The 12885-nt window shown below is 40.8% G+C and overlaps 1 protein-coding gene across 1 annotated transcript in view; it reads right to left on the reverse strand.

The window, feature by feature from the left end:
* Positions 1 to 686: 686 nt before the first annotated feature.
* LOC107561733 (teneurin-4-like) overlaps positions 687 to 12885 on the reverse strand; it is a 264331-nt gene continuing 252132 nt past the window's right edge. Inside the window, exons 27-29 of the mRNA XM_016246207.1 lie at positions 10960 to 12574; positions 8944 to 9086; positions 687 to 2702 (exon numbers count right to left, since the gene is read on the reverse strand). Coding sequence (XP_016101693.1) covers positions 1944 to 2702; positions 8944 to 9086; positions 10960 to 12574 — 2517 coding nt within the window. The 3' untranslated portion in view covers positions 687 to 1943. The remainder of the gene's footprint in view (positions 2703 to 8943; positions 9087 to 10959; positions 12575 to 12885) is intronic.

Below are 12885 nucleotides of genomic sequence, written 5' to 3' on the forward strand. Positions count from 1 at the left end.
GGCATCATGTCCGACATATTAACACCATCCAACCAGATATAGATGCTCTTTGAAGTTCTCATATCCAGATGGTGGGTTGATGTGCATTTCATGATGCACCTTCAGGCTTTAATGCATTTCAGGCAGCTTGCAGACTTTCACATTCAGAGCACTTACGACATTGCCCCTGCTTGGGAGACCTTTGGGGCAAAAGCTGTTCAGAAGGGTTGTCACCTTTCCTTACCACAATGTGCAGTGCTTGCAGCACTCAGTACATTTCTTAAAAAAAAAAAGGAGTCTGAGTGCACGTTTAAGTAATGTGCTTCATTTTTTTAAGTATTCATGCCGCTTTACGCTTGAAGCGTTTATTTCACTGACAAACATGAGGATGTATACTCCTCTAAAAAACACAGCACTAAAATAAATACTGTCATTCTTAGGAATGGTCTATATGCAACTCTTTGTTTTAACCATGAAAACAAATTAATTGAATTGACCAACTTTTCTGGACTTTATTCCATGTGTTGAAACACTAGGCATTGTTCAAGTACAACAATTAGCAATAAAAAGGGACAAATGTTCACATTTTTGTATTCTTTCACAATTGTTATACTGTTTTATGTGAAGGTTACCATGAAATAACGTGTTGATCTCAAACTATTTTATTAAAAAACAACATTTTCATAGTCTCAGTAGCTCCATTCCAAAACCTAGTGAGCTGCCTTTCTGTATACTGCCTACATAGGGATCTGCCTTCACAGACAGCACCCTAACAAGAAGGAACCATTATAAGTGATTAATCTGGATCTCTGCACGGCGCACAAATAACATGGGAGAATTGATTGTGATAGAGTTTGATGTTAGCATGTTGCTATGCTAAATGCATGATACTCTAATAAGCATAAGAATACACGGCACAGAAATATTGGAGAAAGAGTCCATAAAATAGTAGCTCAGATTACTACTATTGATACTTTAAAATAGGGAATTAAATATAAAAATTTGTATAATCAACATTTCTCTCAACTTGTCGGCCATCTTAGATTTTTTTACTTGCCTTCAAAACAAGGGCGACACTGCCTTGAATAAAACTAAATCTAACTACCTATTGGAACAGCTGTCAAATCAGAATGACCCTTAAATGTTGTCTAGGTTAGCAGCTAACTAGGTTTTGGAGCTAATTTCTTTCAATCAGTGTTGTTTCATTTCAAAAGTACCTTTAAAGAACTTGGGGTTACCTATTTCCTATTTGTTTCCTAAATTTCTGTCAATTTTCCAGATTTTAAGTGTGCATACTTCATTCTTATTTTCCTTTCTATTCATGTTTTAAGCCATTTGGTCAAAATTATATAAAAAAAAAAAGAATGTTACCAGCAAGCCACCCAGTCCCAAAATATTACAAGACACCACAACAAGTTTTCAACATGAGATGGGTTCAGCTAGGAATCTGAACTGGTAGCAATGCACTGCAAACACCAATGTCCTTAGTTTAAGTATGACACAGCCGGTGGGCTTTCAAGTATAAAAAGAAGCGATTAAAAGAGGTCTCTCCTTGGCTGAGGCGCGGGAAAAGGCAGAGTGGAGTGAAGCTTGTGAATAACAATCTGCTCGTCTGGCAGCAGGCTGAGCCAGTGAGCATAATGCATTACCAGCCTTCTTCCTATATTCCTTTGAGCAAACCCACAAACTCGAAGGCAGAACTGAATAAACCACGACACTGCCATATGCCGTCTTCTAGCAGCCGCACACGAAGGGCAAAGGGGGTTTAAGAATTACCAAAAGAGAGAAGGGCACTCTGCTGTCGAAACAGTGCAACTGTTTTCAACCATGTACGTCATGTATTAAAAAAATAGTAGCACAGTCAACATAAAAATAAAGTAACATAATAGGGTCACAAACGCAACTTGTCTTTGGCAAGAAGTCCTGGACGCTGAGTCCGAGCACGGGTTCCCCTCACGTTCATGTCACCTGCGACCCATCTCAGTCTGTCGCAAGAAGTGGATGTTATTTACGTTGTCGGCCAACTCTGGGAACTGGTCGACCGATACGATGTAGAAGCCCTCGTAGCCCTGCACGTGTCCGCCACTCAGGAGTTGCTGCCTCTCCCCATCTGTCCAAGCTCGAGAGCCCTCTTCTCCTTGCCGGAGTCTGTGGCGTTCACGAGCCCAGGCGGCTGCGACGACCCTCTGACGTGCGAGCTCCAGCACACGGACCTTCTCTTCATCCTGGCTGCTGCCGTAGCGAACGTTGAGGCACAGCGTACCGTACTGCAGTTGGATGTCGGTTATGCGGCGCGAACGGCCACTGAGGACTGTGTTGACCTGCGAGACAGTTACATTTACACCTGTCTCCAGTGTACGCTGGCCCACTGTCATGCCTAGCAGAGATAGGTCGCCCTCCACCGGTCCCGATTTGACAAAGTAGTGCGTGTCCAATCCTGTGATGGTGAAGTGTAGATCCTGCAGGTAGGTGGCCTTGTCCAGGACCGCCGCGATCCGCCGCCCATCCTCGTTGGCCAGGCTGATGATGTCAGCAGCAACACGGCCCTCCCGGATGGCTACTTTCACACCTTTCCCGAAGAGCGAGGCCCCTGTGGCGAAGAGCGTGCGGAGGGGCGTTTGAGGGCAACCGGAATCACTCGATCTGTAGATCTGGTCAAACCGCTCCAACCGGACGAAAGACTTCAGCTGCCTCTGGACTTCACATTGTACCCCCAGAACGGACTGCAAGAAGACAAACAAAACCCTGTGAGTGTCCTGGCATCAACTTCTTCACATTGATCATGGGTGACTACTTTCATCGAGTGAATAAATTAAACGTATGATATTGCATCTCCAAAACAACATTCGCAATTACTGTTGGCCACAGTGAGGTTGGTAGCGGTATTGATTGAATGTGACATATTATGACATGTTTCATCTCAGCAAAACACTGTGCGTTGTAAATCCTTGCATATGATTTTCACATTCATTATGTTATCTCTTCCAGTGGCAGGCGTCATTGCGCCCACCGCCTTCGCTACTGCTATTTCCTGGGAGTAAGTAACATTTCCTGATGGTTTGTGCAGGATGGGTGATCTCAGCGGGAAACTCATCCTACCCCCACGTTCAGCTGCTCGACTTTCCCCTCAACCAAGAATCGTGCTGCTTCATTAACACTTCAAACATTACACATTTCCTGATATAACTACATAGCATAACCCATTCTATTTTATGTTCAGGTGTGAAGTGTGGATCAGGTGATTTTTTTTAAGATCTTCTAAATGTGCTGATCCTTGAACTCTTGAATAACTTTTGTTTGTAGGGAGTAAACAGGTTTCCATGAGGAAAACTGAATACAAGACTCTCTCTTTAGGCCAACAGTAATGCAGTAATAAGTCATCCTCTCTTTAATGTGACTTGACGGGAAACCTTCGCCCCAAGAGAAGATTTAGATAACCATGAGGGACCTAAGCGTGCAGATGGATTGTACTAGTCCTAGAAATAGTGTGTTCTGGGTGTCAGACTCCAGAGCTCCTGTCCGGAAGGAGAAACAGAGTCCAGCTGAAGCTCTGGCACTGAAACAAAGTTCTCATGTTATCTGATATGACTCCCTCAGAGTATATGTCCCCTTCTCTCCCTTTGCCTCCAGTGAGTGTCGCCCTTCACTACAGATTAAGTTACTGAACTTGAAAAGAAACAAAAGGCCTCTTTAATGACTCAGCTGTTTTTCCTAGACAGTGATGTGATTTAATGGAAAGCAAATGGAGTTCCCTGTTCCTCATATGTTTCTCCTGATTAAAAGACCCCGTTAATCTCACATGTGCCTTCTCTAGAGTTTCAGAAGAGATCTCAACAACGAATCAAACTGTGCTCAGATTTGAAATCTTCAATATTGAATTATATTGGCTGCTTTCCACATTAAATTTGCAGTACTATAAGCAAATATGCCAGCTCATCTCACCACAAAATGGATGGTGAGGGCAGTTTATGCTGCAACCTACCTATTTTGACTTTTCTCTGACCAAAAAAAAAAAGAATGCATTATTCAAATAGCACTGGGTGGTAAGACAGCATGGAGGCCTATCAGCACAGGGCTCTGATCAAAGTCAAAATCAATCTGCGGACATCCAGTGGATATCAGCCAGCACATTTACATCCTTTTTCATCCACACAGGTCTTTAAGACCCTGGGAGTCTAAATGACAAGGAGAAAGAGAAAATGTGCTGATCCTTGAACTCTTGAATAACTTTTGTTTGTAGGGAGTAAACAGGTTTCCATGAGGAAAACTGAATACAAGACTCTCTCTTTAGGCCAACAGTAATGCAGTAATAAGTCATCCTCTCTTTAATGTGACTTGACGGGAAACCTTCGCCCCAAGAGAAGATTTAGATAACCATGAGGGACCTAAGCGTGCAGATGGATTGTACTAGTCCTAGAAATAGTGTGTTCTGGGTGTCAGACTCCAGAGCTCCTGTCCGGAAGGAGAAACAGAGTCCAGCTGAAGCTCTGGCACTGAAACAAAGTTCTCATGTTATCTGATATGACTCCCTCAGAGTATATGTCCCCTTCTCTCCCTTTGCCTCCAGTGAGTGTCGCCCTTCACTACAGATTAAGTTACTGAACTTGAAAAGAAACAAAAGGCCTCTTTAATGACTCAGCTGTTTTTCCTAGACAGTGATGTGATTTAATGGAAAGCAAATGGAGTTCCCTGTTCCTCATATGTTTCTCCTGATTAAAAGACCCCGTTAATCTCACATGTGCCTTCTCTAGAGTTTCAGAAGAGATCTCAACAACGAATCAAACTGTGCTCAGATTTGAAATCTTCAATATTGAATTATATTGGCTGCTTTCCACATTAAATTTGCAGTACTATAAGCAAATATGCCAGCTCATCTCACCACAAAATGGATGGTGAGGGCAGTTTATGCTGCAACCTACCTATTTTGACTTTTCTCTGACCAAAAAAAAAAAGAATGCATCAAAATCAATCAAAGTCAAAATCAATCTGCGGACATCCAGTGGATATCAGCCAGCACATTTACATCCTTTTTCATCCACACAGGTCTTTAAGACCCTGGGAATCTAAATGACAAGGAGAAAGAGAGTGATAAATCTATCATGTTCAGTGTTAGAAGCAACAGAACTCCTATCCAAAAAAACTCAAATTCAATTAGGAAACGCTGACTAAGAGTAAGAACACAGGATTGAGCAGGTGAATCTCAAAGCCAAAGTCCATATTTCACACCAAAATCAAAAGGGAAAAAAAGATAATTTCTATATATTAAATTGTATTTTGTATAATGACAACAAAGCATAACTTTATGACCATTAATTCCATTGGGGCAGTATTTGATTTGATATTCATGATAATTAAGCACTTTTTTTCTCAAAATTCTCAAGGATTAGTTCATAAAAATAAAAATAAATATAAATTACATTGAGTAAATTATAAAAGATTTGTCGGTAGCACTTTATTTTACAGTACTGTTCCGTGAGTACATACTATGTTCTTATTATAGCAATTAAAATAACTGGGTAATAACTATGTACTAACCCTGAACCTACCCCTAAACCTAACCTGATCCCATGTAGTTACCTTGTACTACCCAGTACGTTCTTGGTAAGTACACATACTGTAAAATAAAGTGTGATCAATTTGTCATATTTTGTTATATTAACTCTATAAAAATGTAAATAGTAATTAAAACACCATGTTTGTAATATCTTAATTTAATCAGAACGTTAATTTGGTAATAACATTGTGTCAGTGAGAACTTAGGGAGAATTAATGTGCTCAATTGTCATGAAAATAAAGTGACGTGACATGACATGTGGCCAAGTATGGTGACCCATACTCAGAATTAGTGCTCTGCATTTATCCCATCCAAAGTGCACACACACACAGCAGTGAACACACACAAACCGTGAACACACACCCGGAGCAGTGGGCAGCCATTTATGCTGCGGCGCCCGGGGAGCAGTTGGGGGTTCGGTGCCTTGCTCAAGGGCACCTCAGTCGTGGTATATAATGTCACACTCGTTTGTTTGTTTTTCTTTTACTTTAGGAGTGAAATATAACCCATGTTCTTTGTAAGACGCACATCAGCATCACTCCTACAGTTGTTTTTGTGTAGGTACTAGGTAGTAGGGTTTCTTAATAGTTGCAAAATATGAAATTTCAGCCAGAAAAAAAAAATGGAGGAAAAATAGCTACTGGTAATGAAGGGTCATTTTCTCTATGCCTTCAGATATTCTGCACTGCAGGTCTTGTAAATTTAACATGTGCATTATGGCATAAACAACCCACTTTAGACTCTCAAAAGAGTAGCAGTACAGCTCCAAGGCCATTATTATATATATATTTTTAATGCAGCTGCTTTAAAAGACCCTGCATGACCCCACAATTACATTGCCAAAAAGCAAATTGGTTGGCAATTAGAATTGTTTACTGCCCCCTAATAAAAGCGAAAAATCTGCGTGTGGGGTTGAGCCAGCAAGAGCTGATTTATGGGTAACTATGCAAATGACTGTGGGACACAGATCATTCTTTTTCGGTCTCACTTCCAAAGTAAAGCTTCAGTCTCAGAGTAAACATTCAAAAGTTTGTACTCGTAAAGAATACATATACATTTATATACAATGTAACATTTGAAAAATTTAACATTTGAAATGGAAAATTCAAGCAAGGGTTTGGAATTGAATTAGGCTCTTTTGAGAGCAGCCTTGCAAGAGGTATTGTATGCACTTCTGAAGTTCCCACAGGAGAGGAACCCTACAAGGTACATGACAGAGGGGGAGTCTCCCTTGAGGGTTGAGATTGCTGCCCAACAGAGTCCATCGTTGCATCTTTGCATTGTGTCCAAGTTGATTTCAAGTCAGCCCACACCACTCCCAAAGAAAGAAAAAAAAAACTTAAAAAAAAAAAGTTTAACTTTTCACAGGTTTTGAGAAGTGGTCACACTAGAAAAGTTTATTTCCCACTCTGTTGATGGAGATGATGGTTGGATCCAAAGGCCTCAAGTAACTGAGCCCTAATTTTTTAATGTTTTGCACAGGTGGAAACATTTTAAATACACGCCCTGACAATATAAACAGCTTTGTATGCAAGAGCACACTATGAGATGAGACTGTTTGCTCTTCATTCAATTATAATGATTGGTTCCCAAAAGAGAATTCATTAGGACAAGCCTGGTTTAATACCTTCTAAAACAGAGATATTCTGTTGGTAGGTGAGTCTGCATGGCCATCAAAACCTAACAGAACTCTCTGAAAGAGACTGTTTGATCTCATAACTCAACTAAATAAAAACAAAAGCTGTGGTGTCTAAAACTTGAAAGTCCTTTTTGGGATACTTCAGTTCTCCTCGAATGTGTGAAAGCCATATGAAACCTGCCAGGCTGACGGCTTCAAATAGCTCCATCACATTACATTTAAAATCTCATATCTCAGCTGTCTGAGGCTCACCCATGTCGCTCAGCCTCAAATGCTTGCTTATTAAAGTGCCTGATACTTTGAGGTTGTGCTGCTTATACTGTTTGGTGCATGGAATGGAAGTTCTTACCATCAAGGGGACTGGACTTACCATACAAGCCTATCAGTTTTAAAATTCAAGTAGTTTAAGTTGCTTTTATACATCCATATAGCTCACAGAAGTGGGCAGTAGAAAATCACGGTACGAGCAAATTTATAAAATGTTATCAACACAATATATATTTTCATGATCTTTTCTGGATTTTCCAAAAAATGGGTATCAAATAAATGTGATCAAATAAAAAGCTAATTTTAAAAAATTTTCTGAGTTTGGACTTTTTTGAGATTTATTGAGAGGAATATATAGCTACCACTACACTGTAAAAATGATTTTCGAAGTATGTTAATTCAATGTTTTAACTGCCATTTCTTTGTGATTATTGTGAACTTTACTAGCAATTTCTGAGTGAAAATTGTTTATATACTTTCTTCAGTGTACAGTATGAGTGGTGTGAAATAAAGTTAAAGTAGTTTTTTTTAAATCAATATCATAATTTTAGGTTAGAATTATATGAATGAATGTAACAAGAATTTCTGACCATGTCTGTAACAAGTGATTTGAGTCCCAGTCAATAAGTCTCACCAAGGCTACATTTACTTGATAAAAAACAGTAACTTGAAACAAAAACAGTAATATTAAAATGTATTATTACAGTTTAAAATAACTGTTTTATTGTTCTATTTTAATATATTTTAAAATGTAATTTATTCCTGTGATGGCAAAGTTAAGCTATTATCAATGTTGAAAACTGAATATGATAATATAATATAATTTTTTTTTTATAGTTTTAAATAATTAATTAAATTGTGAAATTATGAAAAAAGCTGTTTAAAATAATTTTAGATAGAGTACAGCATTTTACACCAAAGGATATGCAAACTTCCCAAAAGTATTTGAAGTGTCAGCTACCAATTTTACCTTATATACCTCTTTATCTTCTTGAAAGAACCATTAGTTTGAGCCAGGACAGTTTAAGAGGTAAGGCGTCCTTAACAACAGCCAAAAGAGCTGCCACCATGTCCAACTGGCTTCTCAATTATTCAGATGGCTTAAAGGAGGCTCGATAATCAGTACATGTCTGAGACAGGGAACAGGGAACGTTGAGACAAAGAAGCATAAAGATAGGGAAAGAGAGGGAGACAACATCTTAAAGAGAGCTAAAGAGTGTGAAAGACTGAGCTGAAATCAATGGCTGCTGCTGGAGGAAATTTGGACTGAATTTCCCTAATGGCAGTCCTATTACAAGGGCTCTTTAGCTTGGCCCCTTGAGCAGCCAGAGCAGAGGCTGCGCTTATTCACACGAGCATCTGGGTTGATTGCTGTGAACGTCTTTGGGAGGCGGCAAACTGAAAGGTAAAGGTACTGCAAATAAAGTCTGAAGTTAGGGTCAAAGGCCAGGTGTGTTTTTAAAGAGGTGGGCAAACAAAAAGACAAATTTGTTGGATGAATTACCTTGCTGCTATCCCACTCCTGAGTCTTCATCTGAGTGTGAATGAGCTCGTAAGAAGGCTCCATGGTATCCGTGACAGGTTTGTGGTAGCCAGGTATGACGTTGTATAGCTGGAAACCAAATGTCACTAGCCAGCTGTTAACATCTGTTGAAAAAGAAATGCTGTGATGAACTACACTTACAGCAGAGCAAAAGGTAACTGCAGCACTCACTGATAATTCCTGTACAACGATTTACTCTATTTGGGGCGAACTACACCACAAAAGCATGATTCATTGCAAATCAGGACACATGCCAAGTGAGCTCCTTCTTGAAATAAGCTCGCTCAGTCGTTACAGGCAACACTAGTTTCAGAGACTGGACTAAATATGATTAATCTGCCACAGGAAGATGATGATCATTTGTAGCACTTTGTCCACACAAAACACTGATAAAATTACATCCGGCATGTGAGAAACTTGATGTCTGAGATCTGCTGGTGTGCTTGATAATCATATCATGCTGTGACCACATGTGTCACCCTTTCTATAATCAGAATATGTATTTTTGTATTTGTGCATATTCATAAGCATTATCATGGATACTGAATCAAATTATAATATACAGTGAGTATGAACCTTACCTAAATCAAATGGCCTTTTTAGTGATTTTTCCATGCCACATCAAATACATTAGTCATGGATAGAAGAGACATTGTTATAGCAATGAAGTGCACACTTACGACTGCTCCTTTATTTAAGGCACTTGACAGAGTTGTTTTAAATATGAATGTGATTAAGGACAATGAAAGGACCCTTCTGTTTGTCAGAGAGGAATGAAAATGTCAATGCCATCCTTCATAAAGGCTGACAGCCCACTCAAGTACATCTAATATCCAGCAGAATCTTTAGATTTCCTTCTTCAAAGCTAACTTTAATGATGTAGGCTACAGCCTAGCAGCTAGGTGTTTAGCTGAGCTTGAAATATGGCTAGTAATATTTGCTTACATATGCTATATCCTTCTGAAAAAGCCAGCAAAAACTAACATAGGTTAGTTTAGAAAATGCTGGTTAGTTCTGGTCTAGTTGGTGTAGCAGTATATTTGTGTTATTTGCTATTCAATGTACAACAAAAACAAGTAACCAGGTATAGTATTCTGTAGTGGTGCTATATTATAGTCAAAAATTGTTCTGGGAAATTCTCATTAGGTTCACTCTTGTTACAGCCAAGGTAAAAGTTAGAGGCAGGGTTGTTGCAGCACTCCAAATAAACTAAACAAAATAAAGTGTATGAATGTTGCATATGAATTATCAGAGAACAAGGGCTCATCTCGCCAACAAATCTTTTCGACAGGATACGCAAAGGAAATACACAGAGGAACACATTAGAACAAGGCAGCTCTAACATAAACAACCAATATCTTGATTCTATAGTGTTCATTTCCTTTTATAGCAAGGGCACGAACCAAGGCTTTGATTTCAGTCAAAAACCAGCATGCATTCACTGTTATAGACTTCAAATGTGACTATAATATTTTGAAGATTGCGACTTCACTTTCAAGTGGAGTGAAAAGCGATTCAGCCGCTAGCTTCTAGTTCCATGGACTCCTTTGTGTTATTTGTCTAACACTGGGGAGCATTCATTAATATTTACCTCCTGTACAGGCTGGGGAAGCAAGGACTGATGGGATATTTCAGAGGAACAACCTGAATGTAGAACAAAGGGGACTTTGTTGTGCTGTCATTGCTCACAAGCTGGGGCTGGGACGAGAGCCTGAAAAATAATCACTCTAGTGCAAGGATTCTTGGCACCAGGTGCTCATGGTGTTTTAGATTGTTGAAGGTAAAATGTAACAGTGGAGTTATTTACAGGCTATTTAATAGCCCTCCCAGCCTTCGGCCTGAGGTGTTGGCATAGGCTCCAGAATATGACCATACATAGGGCAAGCGTTTTGGATAATAGATAGATGGATGGATGTATTAAATAACGTCACCCTCTGTGTGTTTCAACAAAAGATTCATAAGAAATTATGTGTTTACCTGTCATGTAGCACTTGGTTTCTTGGTTGTTGCTCAGTGGGTTGTTGTTCTTAAACATGTAGAGGTTGAAGGGTACAATGTTGTTGCTGTTGAGTCGCTTCCAAACATCATGCTCCGGAGTGGTCCATCGGCCTGCAAGAACATCGTAATCTCTGCGTCCCATGTGGACAAGCTTAGTAAGGGGCTCATAAAGGCCACCCTGGTAGCCTATTACTAGCTGGAAACTTGGGTTGGAGTCCAAATACACTTCTCCAAAAGCTGTGTGCAGGATCTGTTTGATCATGAGACCAGCACCACTGAATACAGCCAACGGTGTACCGATGTTGTCACAGGCCACGTAGAACTCATCCCCACTGCTCAACTCCATGGCAAAGAGGTGGCCCTGAAGATCATAGTAGAGCGAGGTGATCTCTGAGCTTGAGTGATTGTACATGTGCGTGACTCTGGTGGGACTGGACAAGTCTGCGTAGAAGAATTGCAGATGGTGGCCTTGGCTGTTTCGACTGGACACTCTCCGGCCCAAGCCATCATAGCGGTACTTGATGGTCCAACCGTTAACTTTGTTGTAGGCTTTAACAAGCAACCCCGCAGAGTTATACTCGAAGAAGTCATTTCCTCTCTGCCTGAGGAATCCATCCTCGTCCAACCGGTACTGCACGTCACCTAATCGAGTAATGCGGTCCCGAATATCGTAGCGTAGTGGTGTAAGCCTGGCACTATTACCGGGACTAAGGAGGTGCAAATTCCCATTCAGATCATAGCTGTAGCGCCAAAGAGGCTTGTCATTGATGGACACCACTTGGAGTTGGCCATCAGCATCATACTCGTAGGCGTAGCGGGTGGTATTTGCATAGGGCCCCACTTTAAGCTCCTTGGCCACCACTCGCCCCATGTTGTCGTACTGTACCATCATCCAGAACATCAGCGAACGGAAAATCTCATACTGCACCTCTTTAACTCGCCCATAGGCATCAAAGTGTTTGGTGTGAGTCATGACAGCTGTGGTAATGATCTGGTTAATATCATAGTAGATGACTCCGAACTTGCCAAACTGCTCCGTTTTGCCTGAGACGTCATCGTAGCGATAGAGGTCAATAGGTAAGGGGGTTTCATTGATGACCGCCTGCATGCTGGTGACCCGGAAGCTGTTGTCGTAGTTGTAGTCGAACCGGGCATTCACCATGCCCTCCTCACTGAAACGAAATATCTGTCTGTCGATGAGCGGTCCAATCTGTCTGTAGCGTATGGTACATGCAAAGCCTTCGCTTTGAAGCCCCACCGTTTTCAGCATGCCTGCAGATTCATCATAAGAAAAGGCAATCCGTGTTGTATCATAAAGGATTTCCAGCAGACGTGAGAGTTTCCCATACTTGTAGATGACTCTGCGCCCCGTTCCTTGGTGGATGGTTTGCAGAAGCAGTCCATCTTCGCTGTAATCTTGCAAAACTGTGGCGTTGCCCTCAGGTGGCCTGTACGTGTTTCTGTAATAACCGATGGAACGGGTGGTCTCCAAGGTCTGCCTAGCCACATTGGGCATGGTTACTGAAGAGAGGCGATCGTTCTTGTCAAACTCGAAGATGTATTGTCGCTGGCTGTATAGTAGCAGCACCATGGACTGTCAAAGGAAAATGACAAAACGATGCTCAGTAAGCTGATTTAATGAAGCACAGTAATTCCCAACACATTCTGAGAGCACTTCAAACAGTTAAATGTGAAATTCTCCACCCAGTGAAACTGAAGGTCACAAAGTACCCAGGAGTCACATTGCACCACATGAATAACTGCACAACAAACTGTAGGGTGTCACAGAATCACTTCAGGGTGCATAAAAATGACAAATATGCTGCTCTAGAACATTGACTGAAAAATTAAGAAGGGCAACATCTCATTCAATGAGGATTAAGTCATCATACCCCCACCCTCCCC

The sequence above is a fragment of the Sinocyclocheilus grahami genome, unplaced genomic scaffold, assembly GCF_001515645.1.
Source record: "Sinocyclocheilus grahami isolate Dianchi unplaced genomic scaffold, SAMN03320097.WGS_v1.1 scaffold790.1, whole genome shotgun sequence".
NCBI lineage: Eukaryota > Metazoa > Chordata > Actinopteri > Cypriniformes > Cyprinidae > Sinocyclocheilus > Sinocyclocheilus grahami.